Source organism: Macrobrachium rosenbergii, chromosome 14, assembly GCF_040412425.1.
Source record: "Macrobrachium rosenbergii isolate ZJJX-2024 chromosome 14, ASM4041242v1, whole genome shotgun sequence".
In the NCBI taxonomy this organism is placed as follows: Eukaryota; Metazoa; Arthropoda; class Malacostraca; order Decapoda; family Palaemonidae; genus Macrobrachium; species Macrobrachium rosenbergii.
In genome coordinates this window covers 13,120,884-13,135,423 of record NC_089754.1, presented here as the reverse complement: position 1 = coordinate 13,135,423, position 14,540 = coordinate 13,120,884, and the positions used below count along the sequence as shown (strand labels likewise).

Here is a 14,540-nt window from a genome sequence, read left to right as displayed (position 1 = left end):
TATTCGTCTCTCTTAAATGCCCTTCACATTCGATCTCCAAGAACACAATCAGTTTCTTTCTTCGGGAGGTTCAACAAGCGTCAGAAGGCTCTTCATCAACTTTGGGACCTTCAACTTTGTTTGCGTGTCTGAGGGCACATAGCATCAGAGGAATGGTGACATCTTTGGCCTTCCTTAGGAACTATTCAGTGTTGGCGATTTTAGAAGTGGCCACTTGAGAGTCGGTGTCGGTCTTTACGACCTTTTACCTCAGGGACATCCAATTTTCATTGGAGAGGGGTTACTCACCGGGTCCTTTCGTGGCGGCCAACACAATCTTGTAAATGCAGGATAAGGTCGGGGTGGGGGGGAGGGGGAAAGTTAGGTATTCAAGATAGGCTAGGAATTTGGAATTCTCAGTTGATCAGGATCCATAGGGGGAGCACTAGGCAGGACATTAGCACGATGAAACTAGGCTGAGCCAGATTGATAGGCTCTTTCTCCAAAACCACCCCCTCTCCTGCACAGGTGTCAGTTGATCATACGGCAAAGAACCAAAGAGACTGCACATTCAACTTCTCCTCCATACACGCAAGGCTTCAGTAGCCACATGGGAGGTTCATCGTACCCCTCCATACCTGAGAGTGCTTTGATTAGCCACGTGGGAGGTCATCGTTCATCGCTACGCATGGGAGGCTGTGATTAGCCACTAGCCACATGGTAGGTTGGTTTTGCTACCCTCTATCCATGAGGAGGTTTGAATACCACATGAGAGGTAGCTCGACTCAGACAGTACCGAGACTTGAGACTGACGTCGAGGGTACTCTCTCTACAGGCATCCTCTCCTGCCGAATGGATAACCAGGTGAGGATACATGCTTATAGGCAGAGTAGGTGAATAATGAGTTACCTGCTCTCCCATTTGGCAGGTCGGCTGAAATTAGATTGATCCCACCTGCATAAAATTTTGTTAATCGGGCTAATTCAGGTGTTCAGGGAGTGTATTTTAATATGAAGTTTCCAATAAAACTAATATTGTAATACTTACCTGAACACCTGAATGATTCCCACCCTCCTCCCCACTTCAATTTGATTAGTGAATTAAGCAATTGGGGAACCCGGCCTCGCGCGGCTGGGACTAGCAGCAGCATTGCCAACGGTGCTTCAGGTCACTCATCTTGACAAGATTTCCTGTAGGCATTGGTAACGCTGACAGTTAATCACCCAATTAGTGGGTAAAAGTTACAGGGATATAGTTTGGGCTGGTGGGTAACCAGGGCTAATTCAGGTAAGTATTGCAATATTAGTTTTATTATGAAAACTTCATTTTTAGCAATGGTTTGATTTACTTGGGAGATGTAAATGTATTACATTTCTGAGCAGCTTAGACATATAAATGTTGCATGTTGTAATTGCCTTTATGGGCAATGCAGTTATGTGTATGTCATAAGCAGAATGTGTGATTCTTTTATTCTCATATTGTCTATTTTTCTTTTGTAGTATGATATTGCAAAAGTAGCAGCTCTTCTTCACCGTGCAGCAGATCTGGATGACATGCCAACCATGAAAGAAGTGAAATATCTTCTGCCAAAACCTGCTCTAACAGTACGTGATGTAAAGCCTCCACAGTGGGTCAACATGGTCCAGCAAGCTTGGGTTGAAGTTGCCCCATTAACAAGTCTTCAGGCAAAGGCTCAGGTTTTAGGTAAATATTCTCATTAATTTTTTTATATTATTTAGGGACACTTAGTTATATTCCATGTAAACTTCTTGTAGCAGATTATTATAGTTGGGACTTTTTTGCAAATTGTTGTAGATTATAATACTCCTTAAAGGATTTGTACTCGCATGTAATGCTGCTATTGTCCAGGCCGTCACAACACTGCATCTACATTCTGTCATTCCAAGGAGGCTGCAAAATTTTAGAGCTACTGTTAACTACTAAAATTGTTAATTTTCTTTGGAATGGAATAAATTAAAAGAATTTCTTATTGATAAAACAGTAGTACTGTAGTTGTGTGTGCAGAAGGAATTTCACTTTCATAAACCTTTGGTTATACTTTTGGACTGGACATGATAACAGTGTAATGTTGGTATGGTAATTTAATATAAAGAGTGTAGAGATGAACAATGTAAGACATTTCTTATGCAATACAAAGTAGTGTTTCACTTGAATCTGTTTTTTCATACTTCCAAGGCTGAATACAGTACTAAGAATTTATGAAGATTTTGCTCTTTCAAGGAACGAGAGACACCTCTCAGATACAATAGAGCCCACATTCTTTCCTCCTAATATGATTGATTTGAACCTTGATCTGCTCTTTTGGTTCACCTTTATCTTTGTAGAGTATAGTTTTCCTCCAAGGTGCTTGCCATCAAACTGGTGCCTTAGTTATCTCAGTGAATTAATTTTTGTATTGTTCCATGATTATTTTTTTACTTTTGTGGTAGGCTTTTCAGCACAAATTACCTTTACATATGTCTAAAAATAACTAAGTTCTGTTTCAAGAAAGAGGCTCATGCCTTGGCAAAGAAACTGCCATGTCTCAAACTTGTTTTTCCTTTTGAGACAGAACCTCTTAAAGTTTTCCCCCAGTGTATGGGTCACAAATGTAGTAAAACATTCCAATTTTATACTGTATATGTGCATCATGATCAGAAATGTAGCATATTAACTTTGAATACAGACATTTGTTCCCTAGTAGATAGAGGAATGTGCATGACATATCTTTTTCTCAGTAAACAGATAGGGTTTCCTTTCATATTCTCCCATGCCCTGTGCTTCTCCCATAATTGATATACTGTGGATGATATTTGAAAGAAAATTGGTGTCAGTGAGAATCATTAGTGTAAGATTTCTTTAGATATATCTGCATCTTTTTTTTACTTGTCTTATTAAATTTGGAATCTTAATTCTTGGTTAAAGTTGAATTTTCCAGTTGATATGGATTTTTATATTTAAATTTATTCATAACTTTTTTTTTAAGGAAACCATTATGGCGCTGCTTACTGACTTTAGGCTGGCAGTTAAATGTAAAATTGTGTCCTTCCACACCAACATTAGCAAATTGGCAAAATTGTGAATAGATATATCAAAAGTCATGGTAGCTGGAATATTAAACGAAAAGGCCGAAAGTTATTGTTTAAGTAAACTAAAGTCCCCTGTTTTATCACAAATTTAAGTGTGAAACTTCTCATAAATTTTCATTTAGCATGTAGCAGTGCACCAACTTTGCATGTCTTCATTAGTAAGAAAGATAATAAACCAAAGCTATGGGTAGGATAAAAAGAAATTTATTTATATTTACATGTAGCAAGTGTATGTGAAAGCCAATGGCAGTTATTAATTCATATAAATCTGAGTGCAAATTAGGATTTGATTGGCATATTGAAATTTATTTATGCCTGGAAGCTGGCATCGCTGGTTTAGCAATTATATATATAATTCTTTCCTCTAGGAAAGTTGTAAGAAATTTCTTACTGTCATGAGTTTCAAGTCATCTGTATTGGAATGAACTTGTCATTATATCTTGATTCTTGGTGAAGCTGTAAAACTAAAAGGAAGTGATTTTATATCAGATTGTAACCCTGAAATAAGAGCTTACTCTTCTTAGTATGAAAAAATACTTCATGAACCCTCTGATAAATTTCCATTGATTTCTTTCATTACTCATCATAACCATTTTATTTAGGAAGCAAATAGAAGACCAGCATTGTGTATTTTGCCTTTAAATTAATCCTGCAGAATAATAAGGTGCTATTATTCCTGTAGCTCCCAAGTACTCCAGTGAGCATTATGCACTGCATAAGTGAAATGGTTTACATTACTATGCTGCCTACTGGCAGATCCAAATAACACAGAAAGAGGGTTTAAATCTTGAGAATCTTAAATTATTTTGGGATTTTAGATTTTTGCCTAGTGATAGCTTGTGTTTTTATGCAATGATATCTTGTGAAGAGCTGTTATGTGATTATCTGAAACTTAAATATGGATAAAAAAAATTGTAAAATTCTCTAAAATAATACAATATTAATGTCATTGGTCTCACTTTTTCTGCCAATGTGTGTCACACTTATCATAGGCAAAGAATATTGTGGCATATAACTGTCTCTTTTAACATAAATTTGGGTGTATTACATCTTTGGTTAAACAAACTCATGGATACACGAATATAGTGCTGGGAAAGTAGTATGAAATAATTTTAGCATTATGTGGCCTTATATTGATGTTCATTAACAAACTCATTTTGCATTTGATTAACTAATTCCATACCTTACAGATATTCTTCAATCATGGCCTCTGTTTGGATCATCTTTCTTTGCTGTGAAGAGAGTAACAGAACCCAGTGAAAGTGTTGATCACATACTTGCTCTGAATAAGAATGGTGTTCACTTCCTCCATCTTTTGACTCATGTAAGTTTTGCCCATGGGATATTTCCATTTTTTTAAAGGTTATGTATAATTAGTTAAGTTCCTGCTGTTGGCTTGCAAAAATTAAAAAAAATTCAACAAAACATTTTTATACAAAACATTCATTATAAATAGCCTTATTCAATGCAGAATGCATCCAGTCATACCAGCTTAAGAGATTTGACAGAAAAAACCTCACTGCACATGCACTATTGTTCCGCAAATTGAGCCTACTCATTCTTCAGTACCAACCTCCATCAGAATGGTAAGGGGAATGGAGGCAGGCACTAGAAATTGATTAATTGGTTTGTATAAAAATGTGCTTTAATTTTAGAATTTTGTTCGTTGTTACGAATCTATTAATCATAGATAGCTCTAATTGCAATATACAAGGGAGGACAAGGCAGATGAGCTACAGGAAATGCAATCCCCCTAAGGTAGATGTCATCAGTCAGCCTTGATATTATGGGTACTTCCATATGAAATGGATTTATCATGAGAGAAACAACCCAGTGTAGTACATTCACCAAGCACAAGAGGTGTAAAGGAAATGCACCATTTTTTGTGTTATGTATGGGGGATAAAGTCATGAAAAAGATGAAGATGAATGATCCAGCTGAAAGCTTATGACCTACTGCGATAATAAGTTTTAAAGGGTACTTGTGAATGGCAGAGGCAAGGGAAAGGTCATTGCGTTGTTGCACAATGCCATAGACCAAACATTTGCACATACGTTCAGTGCCCAAGTATATTTCCACCTAAGGTAGGACCAGTGAGAACCATAAATAGCTCCTAAAGGCTCAGCAGTTAGACCTATGGCCATCCCAACCCCCTATCCCTAGCTCATAAAGATAGTATGATCATGTTGCTACAGTAATGAGGTCTATCAAGCCTTGTGTCAAGCTGTAAGTATGGTAGAGAGTTCCAAGTTATACTTACAAGCCAAGGGGGAGGAGATGCACTATTACCTCACAAGCCTTAATCCTGAGCATTGAAAGGTACCCATGAGAAACATTCAGATAAGCCCATGGAATGACCTTCCATAGCCATTAAGAATTAGAGTTTTTAGAAATGGGATGATTCTGTCAACTTGTATGTAGGAAGAGACTAGAAAGAGAAGGTCAGAAGGATTCTTTTCTCTGGAGATCGGACTTAAGGGCTCTCACCAGACACAGAAGACCATCCTCAGAAGTAGTTGAAGCAAAGGAATCAAAAAGCAATCAGTTCTTACGGGAAGATTGAATCTTGGCATCAAACGCTGAGGCAAGTGAGAGTCTTACTGAGGACCAATGGCCTAATTGACATATTTCACCCAAGGGCATGGCACTTACTGATACATTTAGAGGATGCCAGGACAATCAAGAATTCTGTCTTTAGGGTTAAATCCAAAAGTGAAGCATCCTCTAGGGGGTTATGACAGGGTCTGGTGAAGCTGAACAACAGTGAAGTTAAGTCTGAACTTGGAAGTTTGACAGAAGTTTAAGCGATAGATCTGCTAAAATACAAAAGTAGTAGGGAATTTTTCCATTGTTTCTGAAGTCTTAAGCCATGTTGAAGAGAGATTGAAGATAAAACAGAGAGATAGTTTCTTATCGATCTTTTGGTTTATGAAGAAATTGGCTAACATGGGAATACAGTTGACCCCACCTATTCGTGGTTTTGGATTTGTGGCTTCACCTATTCGCGGTTTTGGATTTGTGGCTTCACCTATTCGCGGTTTTGGATTTGCGGCTTCACCTGTTTATGGATTTTTCTGTGGAATGTATATCCAGATTATTCATAGAAAATTCACCTATTTGCAGAATTTTCGTAGAGAAATATTCACTATGTAATGTATTTTCGTATTTTCGTGACTAAATACATTTTTTCATGATAAAACTATCAAAATAGACAGTAATAAGCATTTTTAGAGGGGTATCAAGTATTTGCAGATTTTAGCTATTCGCAGAGGGTTGTGGTCCCTATCCCCCGCGAATCACGGGGGTCGACTGTAGAGTCCTCATTGGGACAAGAACCCTGTTCATTGCAACAAGACCTGAGCCTAGACCACTTTCCATGGTAAAAAGCAGTGGTAGAGGACCTAGGATAGATTCTACAGGGATCATTGAAAAGCCAGTATCTCGGAGACAATTCTTGGTAAGCACACATATGTAGATGTTGTGAGTGTGAGTGACTACAAAACTGGTGGAAGTAGGAAGAGACCTGGAAGAGTTTAGATGGCCCTAGAACCATTCCTGTTGCTGCTAAGAGGGAGCAGTGAGTATCATCTGGATGTCTGCTGAAATTCAAAATTTGATGAGTACCAGTTTCTGTAGTCTGAACAGCACAAATATTGAGCCAATCCCAAGGTTGGAGCTTGGTAGCTACAGCCCAATCTAGCTTTGGAAAACAGTATATTGGTAGTCTGGCATTCAAGGACATGGCAAACAGATCCAGTGAGGGTGACCCTCACACCCGCTGCAGAATCTTGCAGAAATCTGCATGAAGGGCCATTTAAAAATCTCAGTTCCCAGTATGAACTGAGGCATGATGAAAACCTGTGCCTTTCTATCTGAGCAAAGATCTGCATGGCCAGCAAGCAGAGAGACCTTGTTCCACCTTGGTTCTTGAGGTAAGCAATGACAGTGTTGAAGTGGTAAGAGTCACAGCAGTCAGTCAAGACACTGGGAGTGGGCGGCAGGGTGGGGACCTATGTCTAGGCACAGCAGGCGGTCATCACAGCAGAGAACATTTAACACCCAAAGCTTGTGTTGAAGGACTCCCATGCCCTCCAAGCCTTTGGAAGGTGGGCCATGGTCAGGAGAGAAAATTTCAGAAGGGACAGCAGGACTTGATATATGCTAAGATTCCTTACCTGGAGGCTTGATGCTGCAAGGAAGATGAGGTTGATGCACTAAAGTTGATGATCACTGCCTTTGGGGTGGTGATCTGATCCCATAATTCATAGAAGATGGGTAGAGATCATGAGCTATGGAACAGGAGATCTGCAAGGAGTGAAGCATTATTGAAGAAAGAAGGCTGGAAAGATCTTGTGAGGCTGCATCCACCTTCATCATAACACTGAAGCATGACCTGGGGAGAACAGACTGATGAGCCCTAACTATATATCTTTGGCTGAATGAAAATTGCTAGCTAACAGGGAACTGGCAGTATCAAGTGCCCACTCTTTCCAGTTCAAAAGGCTAAGGCTCTCTCTGCAGAACCAGATGAGATCTAAAGGAGGAGGAGAAATACTTGGCAATGGATTAAATGGAGGAGGTGTGGTGTTGAGTCTCTGAAGAGTGGCATTGGAGTTGGTAAAATATTCTGGGCAAACCAGCCCAAGTATGTGCCAGTCCCAGTCCCAGTCCCAGATAAGTAAGGTGGGTTGGAGTAAGAAAGGGCATCCATCAGTAAAATATCTGCCAAAACCAATTATGAAATGAACAGTTCAAGATAGGAGCAGCTAGGAATTAATCTAAGACAATGATGGTGATGAAATCAAGGGACTTTGTCAGTGGAAGCTGTAAGATCTTGGAACCTGGTACCTCAAATTCATCACTGAGATAGCAAAATTATTCAGAGCATTTCTCTAATTTGCAAGGTATGTAGGGTATAAGGTAACCTGACACGGGGTGTCCAAGCATATCTGGGATACAGGCTAAAGCATGGGGGTTGATTTGGTAACTCTGAAAGTTGAGATGCATATATGGCTTTTAATAATCTTATTCTTTAGTAGGAATTTTAAGGGATTCAGGCTGTTGTTGTTTACAAGGTGTATTTATTAACAAATAGTCATGCAGCACTGTATGATATGCAATCAAAGATCCTCCAATACTTCTGTGTTAGGAATATCCATACTTTCTCCCATCTTTATCCACTGCCAGTGGTAGAAAGAGGTGGGGCTAATGGATCATATATAGTGACTACTTGTGTAACAAACTACCCTTATGATGTGGGATACCAGGAAATTATTTCTGTAATAATAGTCCAACAGGCAAGGAATACTTGCAGATGGTAATTTACTTTATTTAGGAAGGTTAATGTCATTTTTAAGAAAGTTATACCAATTAGTTATATCTCACATTTTAGGATACAGAAGTGAGAAAAATTAATCTTCCCAGCAGCAAATAAATGTCTTAAAGACTTGAATGTTGCATCCTTATGGAAGTTATTTCTGGTGGATTGCTATGACACGTGGAATAAGCTTAGATGCATTTTAGTCAGTACTTAGTAGCTGAAAGTACTACTAAATCTTGTAATTGATGGTGGACATTTTTTTATTAGATGTAAAACTGCAACATTTATTTTTGTAGTTTACCACCTTACCTCTCTCAAGTCAGTTAGAATGGGTCAGTGAGCTGATTTTATCCATTCATTAGATATCTAACACACAGTAATGTTGGCTTTCTGAGTTGTTACTCTGTAAAGAGCACCAATATAGAGTGAATAATTTCAAAGATTAGTAAAGGGTTTGTGACAAAGGAAGAAAATAACTTTGGGAAATAAAATTAAATATGTTATATTTTATTATACTGCAAGTAGTAGAGGCACTTGACAGATTTCTAGGGCTTTGATAAGAATGTAGTTTGCATGGATTGAGAAGAGATAAGTGTATTGCAGTGTAAAGTAAATGTAAACCCACCTTGACATCACTAATCTCTTGATTAAATTTTATGATTATACAGTGTAGTATTACCATATTTTCCTTTTCTGTTATTCTGTGGTACGTACTATAATTGGGGGAAACAAAATTAAAACTACTTGGATGAAAGTTTGCTGTATTTTTCTGTTTCTAACCCCTGACAAACACAGAAGCATTGTATGTTTTTAACAGTGCTGTTCCAATGAGCCTGTGTATTAATTTTAAAAATTTTTCATCTTATGTTACTAGGTTAACCTGCAACTGGGGTACCTGTTGCTGTCTAGCATCAAGTTTTTACATCAACTAAGGAATCCTTTGAATTTTGGATGCAATTCAAGGCTTAATTATGGGGTTGATACAAAATATTAAATCATTCAGGATTTTTCTTTGTATTTATGCAGTGTATACTTTGGAACTGCTAATGCCTTAATATTTTTAAAACTGTGATGTTTTTGCTTTATCTGATTGTTTAGCATTTTAATACGATGGTTTTGTCTATTTACAGGAGACACTGATCAAATATAGCTTGCCAGAAATATTAAGTACAAGAAAGGTGAAAAATGGAGACAATTTATTCCTTGACATGAAATGTGGTAACCTCATGCAGCAGAGGATTACTCAGATACAAACTGATCAGGCTCATGAGATTTCACGACTAATTCGTCAGTATATCACGATAGAGCAAAGAACTAATGGATCGCAGTCAAGAGGAGATAATCCAAAGGATGTTACCCTTTCCAGGTAGAAACAAATATAAAAGGTTTTGTACATATTTCAGTTCACACTCAAATATATATTAGCCCTCTTGCATAGCTTTGAGGTGCTTCAAAGCATTTTGCAGGGTTCATCTATTGATCTGCAATGTAGATATCCGTATGATTGTGATTTTCATTATTTTTCTTTACAATGACATACAGATTCTTTTCTTACCTGATGGTTGTAAAGAATGGGCCTGTAGCAGACTGTTGTTGACTACTACTTACCAAGCAATAAAAAGATTCTGACATAAAAAGTATAGGTATTTGTCAATTACAAGTGAGTAGAAAAAGCTAAATTAACTTTATCATACAGTGAATTGTATGAAAATTGCTGACAGTAAATGCAATGTTCACCTGCTTATTTTTTAAGGTTTTCACCCAAACTGGGTTTCTAGACTAGTTGATTCATAATGAAAAGTTGAATTTTGCTAACTGACTTTATGATAGGAAATAAAAATACATTGTCAGCAGTTTCAAACCATTTGCTTCTGGACTTTATAGTCATTTGTAGACTACCAAGCCTCTAAAGAAATGAGTTTTATCCACAAACTTACCCAAAAATAGGTACAGAACTAAACATATATAGAGACAACAAAAACTGAAAGGTATCTTTCTATGTACAAGGGATAACCAGTGTTGTAGGTCATTACAAAGAACTAGATTTTTAGAGCTCCAGCAATGAACAAGGTCCTGTCAGATTAGCACATTTTTGCCTGATAAAAAGATTGAGATTGTGGAAAGTTAAGTAAAGTCCCTGATGAGGAGTCGATGGGTTTAGGTTCTTACCCTTGTTCAGCTCTAAAGTTGCTGATGATGTTTCTCAGTTTTTTATACCAGATTCATATCGGTACACTTGAAAGGTCTAGGAGCAGCTGCAGCCAGTAAAACTTACATAGCTTACAACATAGAATTGGTTATTCATACACTACTGTTTAATGATTAGACAGGTATTGATGATTATGTACTTAGCATAATAATAATAGAGATGCTGCAGTTTGTGCTATTTTGATATTTTGTGCACAGGGTGAATATTTTAGCACTATTCTCAAATTACTCTGAAATTTCTGTAGTAAGTCACAGGTGTACTGATTCAGAAGCAAGATAATAACAAATACAAGGAAAAACTGAAGTCATATGTTGTTTGTGTTACTAAAAACTTGTTTCCTATATGAAACATTTTTAAACAGTAGAAAGTAAGTTTCTGTAAAACAGTGTTAAAACTTTAAATTAGTTCTTAGTGATGTTGACAGTACTACAGTAATTTGTAAATATTTTTGGAAAGATGAATCATCCATATGCAATTGCAACAAGTGTTGTTATTGTTAAAACCCATTATCCATCTGCAACTTTTTTTTTTTATTGTAGAGACATCTCTATCACTTATGGGTTTGTCTAATTCCATGTATGGTAATATTAAAGAGTAATCTATCACAGTCATTGATGCCATATTAAACTGGTTTTTAATAATCTTAGGTACAGTAGTTATTTATTGTGACAAGATGCTTGGACATTTATAAAAGTTGTGTAACTGTGGATAATATGTAAACTCGCTTGTATAAAGTGTTATATATTATTATAGGCTAAAATACTATGGTTTTTGTAACTGTGGGTGCACAAGCAGATAGTACCCAAAACATATCCACAATTTAAGTAAATAACTTTATAGCATTTTACATCATTTTAACATGTGTAATATACTTAACTGTTGTCAGCAGAAATTTTATAGCCAGTAACTTCATTGTTTAGCTTATTTTTACAAAGCTACCCGTTATGTAAAATATTTCTGACATCAACTCTGCTATATTGTACGTTACAGCTGTTAAGGTAGCTCAAATGCAGAGGACAGTGAAGTCGCAGGTAAAAAAGGTTACTATAGAACCTTTTTTCTTTAGATTTTTAAGCATTCATTGTTTATAGCCGAGGGAGTAAAAGTTGTGTTGATTCGAGGTTCAAGATTATGTCGAATTAGTTTTCATTATTGAGGAATTTACCAAACACCAAGTTAAAAAAAAAAAGTTTATGTACATATATAGGCCATGCTGTGACATTTTTTTTCTACTTTGGCATTACACTTGCATGGAAAATTATATAGTTTGTTTACTTGCATATATTTTTTTATCTAAATTGGAACATGTAAAAATCATATTTTTCTGTCAAAATCAGAACATGTAGAAATAATTCTTCGGTATAATCATCTTTACTAGTGGCATATCTTTACCACCTTTGGATTGATACAATATTTGTGAACTTAGCAAAAGCAATGCTCTTTAAAATATTTGCTTTCTATCATGTATAGCAGACTCAGTCACTGCTCAATAATTTTAATGTGATTGATAAGAGTAAGACGAAAATATTACAGTATATTTATGAATAATTTTTATACAATTTTGATACTCCAAGTCTATTACTTTCTGTTGTTTTCATTTGTAAAGCCAGAGTGTTATCTTTTAATAAATAGTTGTAAGAAAGGAATGACTATGTTCTTCATTATCTTTGCAAATTCCTATATTTTATGTAATCTTTTAAAATTTAAACACTATCAATAAAGTTCTTTCTTCCATATTCTTATAGCAGTTATTAAAATAACAAATTTTTCAAGTAATTCATATTTTTCCTACATATACAAACTGTAGCCTTTCGTACTGAGTATCCTTCCATGCGTGTGCTGGAATGGATGTTACCCAGGTGGGGAGGGAAGGGGGATGCCTATTTTAGCCCAACTGACAATACTTGCTGGTCTACCAGCCAATATTCACTATGAAAAACTGAAGGGAAAAACGAAGTGGGGTGGAAGAGTCATGTGACCTTCAATATGAAAGGCCATGGTGTGTATACCTAGGAAAATACAAATTACCTTAAAAATTTGGCATTTATTCTTAGGGGTATACAAATACTATCCTTCATATATGGAGACACTGCTTAGGAGGGAAGTAGTGCCCACAGATGCAGCCCCACTGGTACTACCTTAGAGGGCAGGGTGGTGCTTCCTTGATCCCTGCTGTACTTGTTACAGACTGGATTTACGTCGGATTGATGACAAGAACCCTGTCCCCCCTTCCCCACAGAGGCAGGAACTGTTGGCTGTCAGCCTTCCCTCAATTAATGGGTTTGGATAAAAGCTCTACCCTGCCTCCCTTCCTCTCGCTGTAGAAAGGAATATGAGGGATAGCATTCTCGACTTTTAGAAAAGGAGTTCATGATGTCACTTACATGTGCTCATCCTGGTCCAGCTTGTCCTCTGACGCAAATGTCCACAAATATGGAGTCGAGGGAGAAGGATCAGTTCAGTGCACACTGCACCTCTCCCTTCAGGTACAGCACACTCTAGCTGAAGTAATCGAATGGAATGTGGGATACCTGGATGGTTGCTTACAAGTTACAATACATGTTGAGTTGCCAACCTCAGGCCCCAACACTATAAAGGTTCTAGGAACTTGTGGGGAATATCCCCAAAGTAGGATGAGGTGAAGGTAGTCTGATGGTGCCAGACTGCTGCCATCATTACCTGTTGGACCGAGAAATTCTTTCAAAAGATGAGAGGGTTCCTATGCCCCTAATGTTGTGGGCAGACCAGAGGGTTCTCCACTCTATTAGGGAATGCATAAACCACAGAGATTATCTCCCATAACCAGGAGACAGTGTTTTTGGATACCTCCTTGATGTCCCATACTCACGTACAGGTGCTTGCACGCTCTGATCTGAGGTTCTTCATCCTATTTAAGTAACATTTTAGGGCATGAACTGAGCACAGCAGCACCACCAACAGAGTCTCAAAAGAAGGGAATCAAGAAACTTGACACTCTGGTCCAGAACCGATGGATTTTGCCTCTTGAGCAATTCCCGGTTGAAGGAGAATGAGAAAGGCCTCCACCATTCTGAATGCCTGATGAGGTTTGACAATCCACGGAAATCTTAGACTCTTGGTTGTTTAAGGGAAAGAACAAGGGTTTATACAGGGCTGTCCTGAGGCTTTGTAGTACTGATGTCAGGTCCCAACAGGACACCTGACTTCTCAAGGAAGGGATGGCTTTTCAAAGCTCCTCGTAAGCATTGCTGTTTCCAAGGAAGTGGACAGGTCCATACCTAGTAGTCTGAACACTTGAGCAAGATCTACATGTTAATCCTTAATGGCCAAAACTGACAGGCCCTTGTCTCAAGGCAGGAAGATCAGGAAGTCTGCTACATGCTGAAGAGAGGAACTGACCGGCGAATAAACCTTCGACACCAGTCACAGAAGATGGCTCTCTTTTCTTGGTAGACATTTCCTGAGGTTTGAAGGGCACCAAACATATTATCTCTCACTGTTCTACGAGAAAAGCTTCTCTCTTGCAGGGTTTTCTGGATAACCTCTACCTGTAAACATGCAGTGATTGCACTACTCTACTATACCTGGAAATGTGCAGTTGCAACAGAAGAGTGAGCCACCAGGGCAGGACTCTCGGGATTTCCATGAGGAATGACAGGTGGTGTGTGTACCACTTGGTTTGTGTCCAGCTTGTGTCATGAAGGTCTGAAGTCACAAACACACTGTTGCATACCCACTGGAGGAAACTGAATGAGGAAAGACGTAGATGTCCGTGTTGTCCCGTGGGTGTTAAAATGCCTCTTGAATTGCTGTCCATGGGTCTACAAGACTGAGGAGCAGATGGGAAGCTTCTAGTTCAAGTCTGACAGCAAACAGATTGATCATTGGCTGTCCCCACAGGTCAGTCTCTCCACTACTGCTTAATGTAGGAACCATTCCATCCCTACATCATGATTGTGACGGC

The 14,540-nt window shown here is 37.9% G+C and overlaps 1 protein-coding gene across 1 annotated transcript in view; it reads left to right on the top strand.

Moving 5' to 3' along the window:
• Myo10A (Myosin 10A) overlaps positions 1-12,243 on the top strand; it is a 250,021-nt gene extending 237,778 nt beyond the window's left edge. The window contains 3 exon segments of the mRNA XM_067115921.1: positions 1,479-1,683; positions 4,259-4,392; positions 9,519-12,243. Coding sequence (XP_066972022.1) covers positions 1,479-1,683; positions 4,259-4,392; positions 9,519-9,758 — 579 coding nt within the window. The 3' untranslated portion in view covers positions 9,759-12,243.
• Positions 12,244-14,540: the final 2,297 nt, after the last annotated feature.